Source organism: Orycteropus afer, unplaced genomic scaffold (genome assembly GCF_000298275.1).
Source record: "Orycteropus afer afer isolate SDZICR_OR568_19922 unplaced genomic scaffold, OryAfe1.0 scaffold00093, whole genome shotgun sequence".
Classification (NCBI taxonomy): Eukaryota; Metazoa; Chordata; class Mammalia; order Tubulidentata; family Orycteropodidae; genus Orycteropus; species Orycteropus afer.
The window spans coordinates 5,926,154-5,939,791 of NW_006921680.1; the positions used below are offsets into that span (position 1 = coordinate 5,926,154).

A 13,638-nucleotide genomic window follows, 5' to 3' on the forward strand; every position below is an offset into this window, starting at 1 on the left:
TGAATATCCTCCCCATGAGTCTAAGATTTAGAACAACTTAGAATAGAGGACACTATATTTTGATTTTGGGAAAAAAAAATTAAAGAAAAATATTTTACATGTACAATGTAAATAAATAACATCACTTTCAGAATTCAGAAAACTAAAGATTAATGAAAGTAGTGTATATCCAACAAAGCTATTTTTTAACTTTGAATGAAATTTTACACATTGGAAAAAGATGCCCCATATTATAGTTTTGCAAGTGCTTTTAGAATTTTTAGAATTTAGCAAGTCTTCAAAAGCTGTCTATAAATAAAAGAAATTAATGCTTACTAAGCTATGATGTCCAGAATAAACGACACATCAAGTTGAACAAGTTTAGAAAGTAGATTCATTTTTGGGCTTCCTCATGAAAATTCTGTGACTGAGCGACACATCACTTCCAGTGTCACCAGTAAGGCCTCAGTATGTATGCCGGGACATACTTTCAAATTCTCAGGCAGTTCCTTAATAATACTTGGGAGCTTCTGTAATGTCTTTATATTTCTATCATAAAGATCCAATAACCAGTCAGTATGAGCACTGGTAGTTTCCTTATAACTCTTACAAGCCATAAGCAGTTCATTTAGATGTGTTAACCCTTTGAAAGCTAAGAGGAACTCTGAAGATAAATCAAAAATGGAACAAAAATTTAGCAGCATCCTACTAAGTAAAAATGAGCCAAACTCAAGTTGCTGGTGCTGGAAATGTTTTTCTGCTTGTGCATGAAAGTTTTCCACGGAATCTTCTATTTTTGTAATAGCAAATAGTTCTTCCTTGATTTGAGGTGATACCACATAATCCAAGGGCAATTCCCCCTTAGAGTTTCTCTGCTGTAAAAGCACTGGGCCTGTGAAAAACGAAATGCAAAATGTTAAGAGTAAAACATTTTTATTTTGGCAGTTTAACAGCTGTTTCTCCCTCTTTTCTCCCAAAGCATCTAGGGCTCTGTTTACAGTCATATTTTATACTAATTCATGTTGACACAATTAACTGGCTATACATATTGACTGTCTAATAAAGGTGCATTAAAACAAAACACAATTCTAGTTAATTGCCTAAATGAGATTTGCCTAAAAGTATATGCTTTAGTTCAACAAATAGCACATGTGGCTATAAATAAAGGGGGACAAAAAAAGCTTTTATGAACTTTATAAACTGACAACTCAAAATAAGAGTTTTAGTGTTTTTAAGAGAAATTAACAAAACAAGTTCATTTTAAATTCTGTAAAAGATGCTTAAGGACATTTCATGATATCACCAAAAGGAAAAAATATAGTGCCCCCTCTTCCATGACTCTGGTGGCACTGTAGTTAAAGCATTGGACTGCTAACCAAAAAGTCGGTGGTTCAAACCCACCAGCTGCTCCGTGGGAAAAAGATGGGGCAATCTGCTTCTGTAAAGATTTATAGTCTTGGAAATCCCATGGGGACAGTTTTACTCTGTCTTCAAGGGTCCTTATGTGTTATAATCGACTAGACAGCAGTGGATTTGGTTTTTGGCTTTCCAAGGCTGGTAGATGATTCTGGCAGTACAAAGACTGCACACATCAGAATACACTTTTCATTTTACCCCTAGTTATCTTCAACTTTTAGTATAGGTAACTGATTCACAAAAAATGTTAATTGTTCCAGATCACATCCATCTAAATAAACTGAACATGTCTAATAACCTATTTCAGAAAGACTGAGATAGAGTTTATCTCCTAGGTAGTAAAGGATGATGTGGAAGGGACACAACAATGACTCAGTATTTGGTCACACAGCAAACTACAGAGGTATTTTGTACCTTTGCCATTCAAGCCTTATGATTATTTGTTCAAACTGCCATAAAAATGCTATAAAGGATATAAAAGTTTTAGACCTAGTAGATATAATCTAAGGGTCCTATCATATAACATAGATCATATATTGTCAGAAAAAGAATAGATTATAGCTGATAAAATGCTTAATGCTGAATCTGATCAGGCATATTCAGTGGCCTGGCTATAACATATATTTAATATAAAAGATCAACCATTGATGAAGTATAACTAGTGCATAAGTTATGGAAAAAAGAGAATTCTAAATCAAAATTAGCCTCTCAAAAAAGCCCCCAAAAAAACCCAAAAAATATGCTCCAAGTTACTCCTTTAAAAACAATCAAACAAACAAAATTATAGGATAATAAAAGTAAACAAAAGTTTCAGAGACATAAAAATTCTTAAAAATATTATTCTCAAGACTGATTGGCTCACAATGCATAAATAACAGTTATTACAATGATGGTATCAAATCATTTGGCAGGTCCCAAAATATGAGTAAGGCAAAGGTAAGTCTGTACAATTCCCAAAGGACCTTGATAAATACAAGCAGATTAAATCTTTAGGAAAAGAAATGCACACTCATTTACTATTTTTCACTAAGGGCCCCAGAAAAATTCACATTGTTTGTTAAAGACCATTTTATATTGAAGAGCTGAACTTAATACAATAATGGCTCTTACATCACTTAGATCCTTTGAAACAAGGCCAAATATTAGCTTGGTATGTCAGATACATTGGTTGAGTAAAAAAACAAAATACCCAACAGGCAGAACTTTATAGTTTAGTAAACCTATAACACTGAAAAAAATAAAAACAGGGTAGAAGAACTGAAAATCGTCTTGATTATGAAATGGTGTTAGTAAAATAGGCACACTAAGGCCTTTAGGGGGCAGGAGAAGACTATAAATAACAAAATATCTTATACTACCTTGCAATATGCAGTCTTTCTCAAACGTGTATTTAGTAACGTATATAGTAAAAAGACATCTAAATGAAAAATGCTTTTTGTTTTCATGCACAATCAAACAGCAGTAATTACAGGAAAAAAATTTAGTTAAATTACAAGTTGAAATTAGCGTAAATAAAAGCAACAGGAAATTTATACAAATCTTCTGTTTCTGCATTAGAATGTAGTCATCAGTTATATTTTATTAATACAAATCAGTTCTGCACATTTTGATGTAAAATTTATATTACTCAATTCAGATATAAAGGGAATGTCACTAAAGGAACGACTTTGCTGAAAGGAGATTAAAAATTAGCAGAAAAAGCAGTAGATAAATATTAAACTCAAGTTACCTCCTTCACAAAACCACTATACAACAGTTATTATCATTGAAAATCTTCTCATTTTAACTTAATTGCCTGCAAAATGTGAATGAAGAAAAGCTATTCTAGGATATCATTTTTATAGTCTATAAAGAAATGACTCATAAAAAATAAGATTAATCAAGTTAGCAGTTATATACAGAAAATGAAACAAGAATAAAATCCAAGTAATCACAATTGAACAAGTACATCCATTTATTAAAAAGCTTTCACAAATAACTGGTTCACAAAGACATTATACACTTTAAATAAAAGCATTAATAATAGAAACTAACACACTCAGTTCAAAAACATTCTCATATACAGACTTAAATAGGCTTAATAATACAATAAATAAATATATATCATGAAAAGGCTTTCATCCTTCTAAGAAAAGATGCTTACATTTAAGCAGACTTTTTATCCTTACTTTTTCATTACTATAAAATAAAGGTATCTTTCCTCATAGATCTTAAACATAAAATGTTATCTACCTCTGAGGAATTCATCAGAAAACTAGATAATTTATCAAAACCAGTTTAGCATAAATGCACTCACCCCCATGTTGGAGTAGCAGCTTGCCAATTTCTACATGTCCGTTTGACAGTGCATCATGCAAAGGAGTCACCCCGTCCACTTCAGTGAGCAGATCTACCTCTGGACAACGTTGCAAAATTTCCTGGACACACACTGTGTTGCCATAGTTACAAGCTTCATGCAAAGGCGTCCAGCCAGCATTGTCTGAATTAGAAATCATGGCAAGTTTTAAAACAGCAAAAGTAGGACTTTTGGTAGTAAAGTACTGATATCCTACTTCTCTCATCAGGATGACTTTCTAGCTGCCTCACATATAAAAAAGAATGCTTTGATAAAAATGCTTGTATCTCTACTCTAAAAAAAATTAAATTTAAAAATACTAATGTTGGGATCTAACCAAAATGTGGACACAAAAAAAGATTTCTAATGAGCTATAAATCAATATATAATGGATTTCTTGGTTTTGCTAATGGCAATATTTAAAAGATATCTTAGGTAAGTTTACTTAGCTGTTGACATATAACTACTTAATAGCACAAATATTAAGACATTGGATTAGAGCACAACGATGTAGAGCTTACCTCTAACATTGATGTCTATTCCTGGTAAAGAAAGAAGAAGAATCAATTTCTCCACTTGGTTATTTATGCAAGCTCTATGCAGGGCTGTTTCTCCTGTCATAAAAAATTAATAGATTATTCCAGAGAAGACAAGATATCAACTAAAGAAAATAATCAAAGAGCATGAACTAGGAGATGTGGCCTCATGCCAGAAAATTATTTATTGAGCTTTTCTTTTGACTGGTTTAAACATCTCTTGCATTAAAAAAACCGGGGGAGGGAACCCTACCAATCCAAGAGCTTCTGTGCTATCAGCAATTCAGAAATGAAATTCTACTGCAAAAGGTTTAACACAGGCATTGTCTCCCCTTATCCCCCTACTTCAAGGTTTAAAGCTTCAATCATGCTATAAACCCTCACATGATCAGAGAACACCAAAAATACTCGGTTTTGCAGTAATAAAAGTTTAGAGTGCAATTGCCCTCTCTTAAATTTATTCATGAACCTACGTTAAATGTATGGTTCTTTTTTACACAGCATTTATAGCTTAATTCAAATGAATGTTTCTGGCTAAGCACGAGTGCCTCTACACACTCAAGTATAATTCAGAACTTCAAATCCATTAACAGATGGTTTGCTGCTTCTCAATAGGCTGTCTGGCTTGGCTACAACAGCACAGAGAGGGAGAAATGAAGGAATCTTAATATAAACATGCACACACACACATACACACACACACAAATCCCAAGTACCATTTAAAGCTGAACAAGGGTGACAAATAGAATGGCAAGTTTTTAAGGTCTGCTTTTTCTAAGAAGAATGCAATTAGTGTACGCCAGCTAAATTTCAGTCTACATCCATATCTCTTAAAATCAAAATTAATAACATGTAAGTGACAATTTGATGGTAAGGGAAATTTTAAAAACTTGTAAGAAATTGCTTGGAAAACAAATGAAATACTTAACCATATTCTCTCTTGCTACAGAATACTAAGTAACACATTTTTAAAGTGTTCAGTTTTACTTATTATCTCTGCAACTTCTACCAAAACATTTCTTTTACATGTATAGAAAAGCTTTTGAAGTTGTGCTCTACTATTTCTCAGTTCTCTTCCTACCTCCCAGTTCCTTCTGCTATTCAGCCTAAAGTCATTCATATTCATTTTACTTTCTGAAACAATAAAACAAAGAAAAAGGATACTGATTTGTGAAGTTAATATCTAAATTATCACTTAATAAGTTTTCACATTTTGAGCCAAATTTGTACTAGGCAATTATGAACTTACATCATGATGAAAGATTATAAAATCTGTCATTACCTCTGTAAATATCATAATGACAAGCATATCTACACTAAGAACACAATGTAGCTCAAAAACAAAGGGGACTTAGGAGTTTACTTTGGCCAGGTACAGATTATTGGAAGGTACTTTTATATTTGTGAGCTAAGAGGTATCTAAGTGGAAAAGGTGCCAAAGTGAATTACTACAACACTCTTCTTGTTATTCTATCCTTTAGGTTCTTAGGTTCCAGTATAGTTAGAACCAAAAGCCAAACACATTTCATAGTCTGGGCTCAGTGCCTGGAAGAAAAGAGTCCATATGCTTAACACAGCTATGTAACATAGCCTACTCCTCATTCTTTGTTCACAAAATGTCTAGGACTGAAAGAGATGAAGAGTGAATTATACTTTCAAATCAGAAGACACTGATTCTAAGCAGCACAGGTTGAGATGGATTAGAAAAGTAAGGCGGGCAAGTCTGGAATGAACTCAACACATGCTACACACTGTGATTAGTAGGTAGAGAGGTATGGAGAGAAAAGAAGGAAAGGAACACTCTATTAAACTGTGTATTAAACGACCATTTTCTTTGTATTCATGACAATTTAAGAAAGTAATATGCTATCCAATAAGGTATTCCCTGGATCTAGTCTAATATTTAAGTTCAAGTATTCATCAGGGCAAGTAAGCTAAACTTGCAAGTATTGACTACAATCATGAAAGGTTCTTAGCATAAATTAATTTAGATACTTGGAATACCTTTTAGATTAGTCTTGTGAAAATTCATCTTTGTAACTATAGAGGGGCAATTCTCCTTGGAATATGACAATTCCTCTTCAGACTTCTTTTTCAATCTTTTTAATGATGAGGAACATTTGGTAAGGTTCAGCTCTCTGAAAGGAAAGTAATACTGAAAGGTTGCTTTTCAACAAGGCATGACAATACATATTAGGTGGTAAAGAGTTTTTTTTTTTAATCTAGGCTCCTTTTAACTTAAACCCCCTTACTCATTCAAATCCACACTGCTTTCCATTTTTAAATTTATTTCAACTGTATAAAAACAAATTTTTCATTTTATTAAGCCTCACACTCACTCACAAATACCACTGAGAAGTTTATGAATATAGACTGCTGGGTAAAGAGAAAAAGAGACCCAGTAAACCACTGGCAGAAATAAAGTGAAAAGCTATCATCAGGATGTACATCTTTGCTGCCCATTCTTACTCTGATCCTATTCCTTTCTTCTCAGAGAACATTTTGGGTTTTCTGAGTTTTACAAATCATGTTTGTATAGGTTCCTCACTGTGGGGAAGTTATTATTAACAATTTAGAGTATTTAACAGGGCCATACATTCTAAAATCCTATCTTTATTACATAAAATTAGTAATTCAAATCATGTCGTAAAAATATATACATAAAACAGTAATTTTTATGGGTGGGGGAGGAAAACCCTTTTTTTTTTTTAAATTATGGTTAAGTATGCACAGCCAAACATTTGCCATTTTAACCATTTTGAGTGTACAATTCTCTAACATTAACTACATTTGTCACATTGTATAATTGTTACCACTATCAACTTAAAGCATAATTTGATAAAAATATGACTTTTTTTGGGAAATACTTAATTTTACTAGAAAGAAAGGATTTACTTTCTATCAAATTAAAGTAAATGCTTACTTTCTTCACATTGAGAAACTGTTGCTCATGTGTATTTACAGGTCTAAAATTGAGTTTTCTGCTAATCACTGTAATTGTTGGCATCACAGATAACCATAAAGTTAAAAAAAAAAAAGTATCAGAAAAGAACTGTACTCTAAAACAAAGCACAGTTGCTTTGTGAGCAACACTTACGGTAACTCTGGCAGTCCGTCCACTTGCTGCTGTTTAGCACCATTTAGCATTAGTAAGGCCCTCTGAGAGTCAAGGCAAGGCCGTTGTCCTATTTTCTTCAGTATCTGCATCTTTCCAGCCCCATGAACACCACTTTTCTCCAATGCTGGCAAATAGGAATATACCTGTTGCAAAATAATATTATATTGCTTTCTCAACTATAAAGATCTGGAAAGCAGTAAAAAGAAATTACTTGATTCATTTCACCCTTAAGTTTGGTTATATTTTCCCAGTTTCATCCTTAGTTGCCACTCTATCTTATTTGAACATGCTAAAATATTAAGAACGCTACTGGCTCCATATCATTAAATCAAGAATACATGGACAAAAAGGAAAATATCTTTTTGAAAATTATTGCTTTTTGTAATTCAAATTTGATACTCATTAAATAAAAGTTTTTTTTACTAGTCTTATGCCCAACTTATGATTCTTTTGCATATTTTTCTACAGGAAAACATCTGATATATGTACAACTGGTATTTTGTCATTTCCATTTGACAAAATGTCTTCTTCAACAGAAAACAAGTCTGGAATATACAAACAGTATAAAAAGTGTAAAAGTCCTTAAAGGTAAAAATTTGTTTTAATTTTTTTAAAAAAGTGAAATTTTTCTAATGACCAATCGTCTTCCATTTGTTGAATAAACTGCTGGAGATACTAGATATTAATAGTATCTAATAATATTAATAATATTTAAATTGGTTTGGTAAAGATAGCCAAGATAAAACTGGAGAACCCAGGATCAAAAGCAGCTTTTTTGTATAAGTGTGTATAGGATAAAAGGGAATAACCTCTGGCATCATTAGCAAATTCTGACTTTTAAATACCATGAAATACTATGAAGACTATTTTTTGGATCTGTAACTTTCCAAAATCACAATCTTACGTACTATGGCAAGTGATTAAAAACAAAAATTCTTGTATTATTCTTCTATTAGCAATCTTTAATTATTCCCAAGTAAGTAATTAAAATTTATTCACTGATTTTCCATTTCTGAGGTAAAAAAAGTTGTGGGTCTTATATAGATTTGAATGATCTATGAATTACTGTGTTCTGTTCTACTATAAGAAATGATTAAAAGTATTTTTAAGTTGAATTTATAAAATTACTGGAAATTAAAAGAACTAGAGTAGAGTGGTGTTTACCATTTTCTGAAGAGAGAGTGGCTCTGAAGAAATACTGATGGAACTCTGTAAATATAGCTTTTTAAAGACTGCCTCTGCAATAAACATTTGAAGCCAGGAGGAGGAAAACGAACAAATAAAAATTTCTAATTCTTGTGAAGAAAAGTCTGTAGAGAATACAAGAGAAATAAATATAGTTGTTGCTATATGCTATAAAATTTCTTCCTATAGACAATTAACTCAGTGGATTTTATTCACGTGAATGAAAATTCCTATACCAGTAAGATTTATCCACATAATTTTAAACAACAAAAAAATATATAATATTTCTATTCCTTGCCATTCAAGAAAAAATTGTTTTATTTTAAATAAAAGTCTTAAAATGACTATCTACGTATGTAGATCGATAGGAATAAATAAATAAATACTAATAGATGTAGAATTTTATCTATCACTATGCTTTCCAATTAATGTCAAAGATCTCTTCCCACAAAAGAGTTGCTCCTTTAGAAAATCAGTACTTGGTTTTAAATGAGCACCGAAGTATTTAATTTACAGTGATTAGTCTTGAGCTGAGGGGAAGAAAGATAGAAAGCTTCCTCTGACTACACCTATGAATCCTATCACTGCAGCAAAGGCAGACAGCCACAAGGTGAAGAAGAGGAGAAAGATAAAACAAGAGTGTGTATAAGGATTTCCTTAGAACTTTGCACCCATTCTACTATAGGAAAAGAAGTTATGATTTTAAATGACAAAACAAACAACAATAAAAACACCAAAGGCTTGATTGTCTCAAATATCCTCCTTTCAAAAACCTCAAGTAAATTATATTTTAATTGAACAGTATGAAAACTTAATAGCAATATGAGATACACAGACACAGTATTTTTCCACATATAACGCACCACGTAAATAATGCACATACATACAACACGCATAGCTTGCATAGGAAACTAACATACAAGGGGTTGCGTGGCTTACAAAAAGCCATATAACACATACATTATTTGTAATGTAAAAACATAGTAGATAGAGCTCCCTACTGAGTGGCAGAGTTCCTACAGGGTAGGGGATTGCTGATACCCAATAAATGCCCTGCCCTGATGCCTCATGGTGTTTCTCAGTCCTATACTTAGTGGTATTCAAATGCAGGGTAGTATGGTCGGGGAGCTTCCAACAGGGAACATTTGGCAATATCTACAGATCATAGTTTGGGATTGACTCAATGGCAGTGGATTTTTTTTTTTTTTGGTTTAGGGATCACAACAGTCCAATTCTCCACAACTGATCATGGGGATGACACAGGACTGTGCAGCGTTTCATTCCATTGAACATGGGTTACCATGTGGGCCCAATCAAAGGCTGCTAACCACAACAAGAGGATGTTTTTGGCTGTTACAACCGGGGAGAGGGTGTTACCGCACCTAGTGGGCAAAGGTTAGAGATGCTACTAAACATCCTTCAATGTCCAGGACAGCCCCTCACAACAAAAAATTACCCAACCCATAAAGTAAATAGTGCCCAAATGTGAAACTTTATTCTGGCAACTCTTCCCCTTGGTGCTTACCATCAGCCATGCACCAGAAGATCCTCCTCAGTTCTGCTAAATGCTGTTTCTGACTGGAACACCTCTCTGACTCTGCCCGCATTCTGCTTACCCTTAGCTTCTGCTTACCCTTGGCTTCTGCTTTCCAGGACCACCCAAAATAAAGTATGCTCACCAATCTCTCATAACACCTAATTTTTCTCATCATAACACCTAGCACTTCTCATCGTCTTTAAATGATGTATTTATATCAACGTAATTAGTCTGCCTCTCCCACTAAAAGCTCCAAAAAGGCAAAGACCATATTTTGTTTTCCCTCTGTACTCTATACGAAATGCTTAGTTCAATGCCTGGTAGAGTGTCAATAAAATTTGTTAAAGAAATGAAGGGGATGGAAATATTCTGGGGCCATGAGCGAAAACGTAAAAAATTCATTATTTATGGAAGAAGTTCATATAATTACGGAAGGGGTTTAAAATACTGATAGAGAGGTCTGAAGCATGGAAAAGGATTAGAATAGAGTCAGAAAAACAAAAGTCATTAAAGGGTTGGAAGAAGGTATTAAACACGAGAAGAAGTAAGTTTAAGCCAACAGTTGGCAAACTATGGCCTGCTATCTGTTTTTATGATAAAATTTTACTGGACACAGCCATGCTCATTTGTTATATATTGTGTGTGGCTGTTTTCTCACTACAAAGGCACAGCTCGGTAACTAGGACAGTCATTTATAGCCAAAAATATTTACTATCTGACACTTTACATAATAAAGTGTGCTGACCCCTAGGGCTAATAGATTAGGAATTTCACCTAAGTATAAAAAATAGAAATTTCAGGTAGTTTGACTTTAAAATACAGAAAGGGATATAAGAAAACTCTTCCTATCCCAAGTGTTTAGAAACAAAAGAGAATGCCATCTATGTGGGATAAGTGAACATAAGATCTGACAGAAAGGAAAAAAAAAGCATTTTATTATGTTCTTAGTATTCTCCAAAACAGTTACAAACTAACAGTAATTGTATCAAACTAAAATTCCATAGATTTTAATCTGAATATACCAACTCCTCACACATCAACTCTCTTGTTATCCAACATTTCACATTTACAATAATAGTAAAAAAATCTACTGTCTATTTACTGCATTAACCTGGGTTTCCTACCCACATCTAGCCACCCCATGTCTGTCAGGATTGCAGATGAAGCAGCCAGCTTTCTAGAAGTTCTCTTGTTGGTCCCATCCCTAACACTGCAGGAGTCACTGTTGCAGCACTTTGTGCAAAAGAGGTGACTGAAGTGGATTTTGAGTGAGCTCCTCCAAGAAGGGCTTGTGAGTGGCCAGTGGGGCACAGGAGTAGGCAGGGGTAGGGGAGGTTGCTGCTGCTGTGGCTTCCCTCTACTGAAAAGCTCTGGTGGGACCAAGTCCTGCAGCAGGAAGGGTACTGGGAGTAATGTGAGGCCTGGGGACTGTAGAAGCTGGTGGCTGCCTGGCTGCACAGCTCCTCTTCTGAGCAGCTGCTAGTCTTCACTTTCTCAGCCTCAGATTTCAAGATCAGCAGCTCATCACTCTTTTCTGTGGGGTCGTCCCTGTCCTGTAAGGAACAGGAGGTGGCTAGGGCTGCACAGGCAGTAGCTGCAGGGGGCATAGGAACTGGCAGCAACCCCAACTATCTTGACCCCTAGTACTGCTGGAGGGCCAAAGCCCCAGAGCTGCTAACTATGCCTATAGTTTAGCTGCGGGGCCTGAAGCCCTTTAAGCACCACCCTGACAGCAGGGTCCAGAGCACAGCGGTACTGCGGGACACAGCAGTTCCAAGAGTCTGGGCTCTGGGGCTGTCTCTGTGTCCTCTTCTTCACATAATGTGGATTTTGCATAAGCACCTGGTCTTTGGTAGCCAACCATGTCAATAAATGAGAAGATGGTGTATTGTCACAGCACAGTATGAATTTTGTACTTTCGAAACACTCAATTTGCCATAAATAAGAAGACAGAGCAAGATCTTTAACAATGATTTTTAAATGTCTTCATCAAAATACCAGTAGAAAAGGGATTAGAAGACCTGGTTCACTTGTAAGGAAAAAAGTGTGGTATTCTACCAGCTCCATAACAAGCACTTTATTCTGCTTATTAGAAATAGAAAAGCTATTGTTCTTATTTTTATTCACTTTATTTCTGTGATAAAGCTTAAAAATCAAGCTGTACTAAAGAGCAGAAAGTTAGAAGATATTAGAGTGAACCAGTTTTAGAAATATATTAAATTTTGAAGACTGCTTATCTATAGAATAATCTGAAGCCTAAGGAACAAGTAGTGTGTGTAAGGAAAGGATTAACTATACTTTTAAAGAGATATAATTTAAATCTAAACTGGACTTTTAAATATTAGTGATGAAATATAGATCCTGGGAAGCAAAGTTATCACTTTGTTGAGAAGATCACAACAGTAACATTAAGGCCTAGTTTTAGCTCAAGACTGTCATAGGTTCAACTTCTTGAGTTTCACGTGTGAAAACTGAGAATAACAATGGACAACAATGCCCTGCTTACTTAAAGTGAGGGAATTTCAGAAAATGAGTAAAGCAAGCATTAACAATGGTGTGTAACATGTAGTACTGTTGTTAGTTGCTGTCCTTAGATTTTGACTCTACATCTACAGAGGAGAACTGCTCCATAGAGTTTATTATTTCTAAATTTGGACAAAGGTTTACAGAGTAACTTAGTTTTCCATTCAACAATTTATAGACATTTTGTTTCTTAACATTAAGGGCAATATACTCAATGTAACAGCATTGTTTACTCCCTGAGTTCTCTGTTTCCACTCCCCTTTGCCCTGTCCCTTGCTGTATTCTGAAAAACAGAAAAAGCTGTTTTTCTGCAAATGCTGCCCTTTTGGTCTCATTCAGTTGATTATTCTGAGGCCTATGTTCCTCATGAGGGCTACTGTTCACTTTAAAGGGCTATCTGTTATTTGACTGCAAGGTGATCCGTGAGAGTGGTTTTGGTTCCAGGTTTGAAGGGTGTCTAAGTGCCACAGTTGTGGGGGTTCCACAAGTCTCTATCAGACGAATGAATGTTTTCTTTCCTCTTCTTCTTCTTTTTCTTTAAAATGATTTTGAATTTCATTCTACATTTTTCTCCCATTCTGTCCATGACCTACTGTGCTGCTGATCAGAGTGATTGGTAGTGATAGCTGGAAACCATCTAGTTCTTCTCAGGGTAGTGGAGGCTGTGGTTCACATGGTCCATTAGTCTTTGGGCTAATTGTTTCCTTGAGTCTGATTTTCTTCACTCTTCTTTACTCCAGATGGGGAGAGACTAATAGCTGCATCTTAGATGGCCACTTACTAGCTTTTAAGACATACATCACTACTCACTACAGTAGGATACAGAACACTATCTTTGTAAACTGTTGTTGTTGTTATGTGCCATCGAGTCAGACCCGACCCATAGCGACCCCTCCTTGGGTTTCCGAGGTGATATCACTATGGAAGTAGATTGCCCAACCTTCCTTCCAAGGAGTGGCTGGTGGGTTTGAACTGCCAGCCCTCTGGTTAGTAGTCAAATGCCTTAGGC

At 34.8% G+C, this 13,638-nt stretch overlaps 1 protein-coding gene across 1 annotated transcript in view; it reads right to left on the reverse strand.

Annotated features, from left to right (window-relative positions):
- Nucleotides 1-389: 389 nt before the first annotated feature.
- Nucleotides 390-13,638, reverse strand: part of SLF1 (SMC5-SMC6 complex localization factor 1) — an 88,999-nt gene continuing 75,750 nt past the window's right edge. Inside the window, exons 15-20 of the mRNA XM_007942553.2 lie at nucleotides 8,549-8,694; nucleotides 7,364-7,527; nucleotides 6,271-6,404; nucleotides 4,252-4,344; nucleotides 3,692-3,874; nucleotides 390-871 (exon numbers count right to left, since the gene is read on the reverse strand). Coding sequence (XP_007940744.1) covers nucleotides 390-871; nucleotides 3,692-3,874; nucleotides 4,252-4,344; nucleotides 6,271-6,404; nucleotides 7,364-7,527; nucleotides 8,549-8,694 — 1,202 coding nt within the window. The remainder of the gene's footprint in view (nucleotides 872-3,691; nucleotides 3,875-4,251; nucleotides 4,345-6,270; nucleotides 6,405-7,363; nucleotides 7,528-8,548; nucleotides 8,695-13,638) is intronic.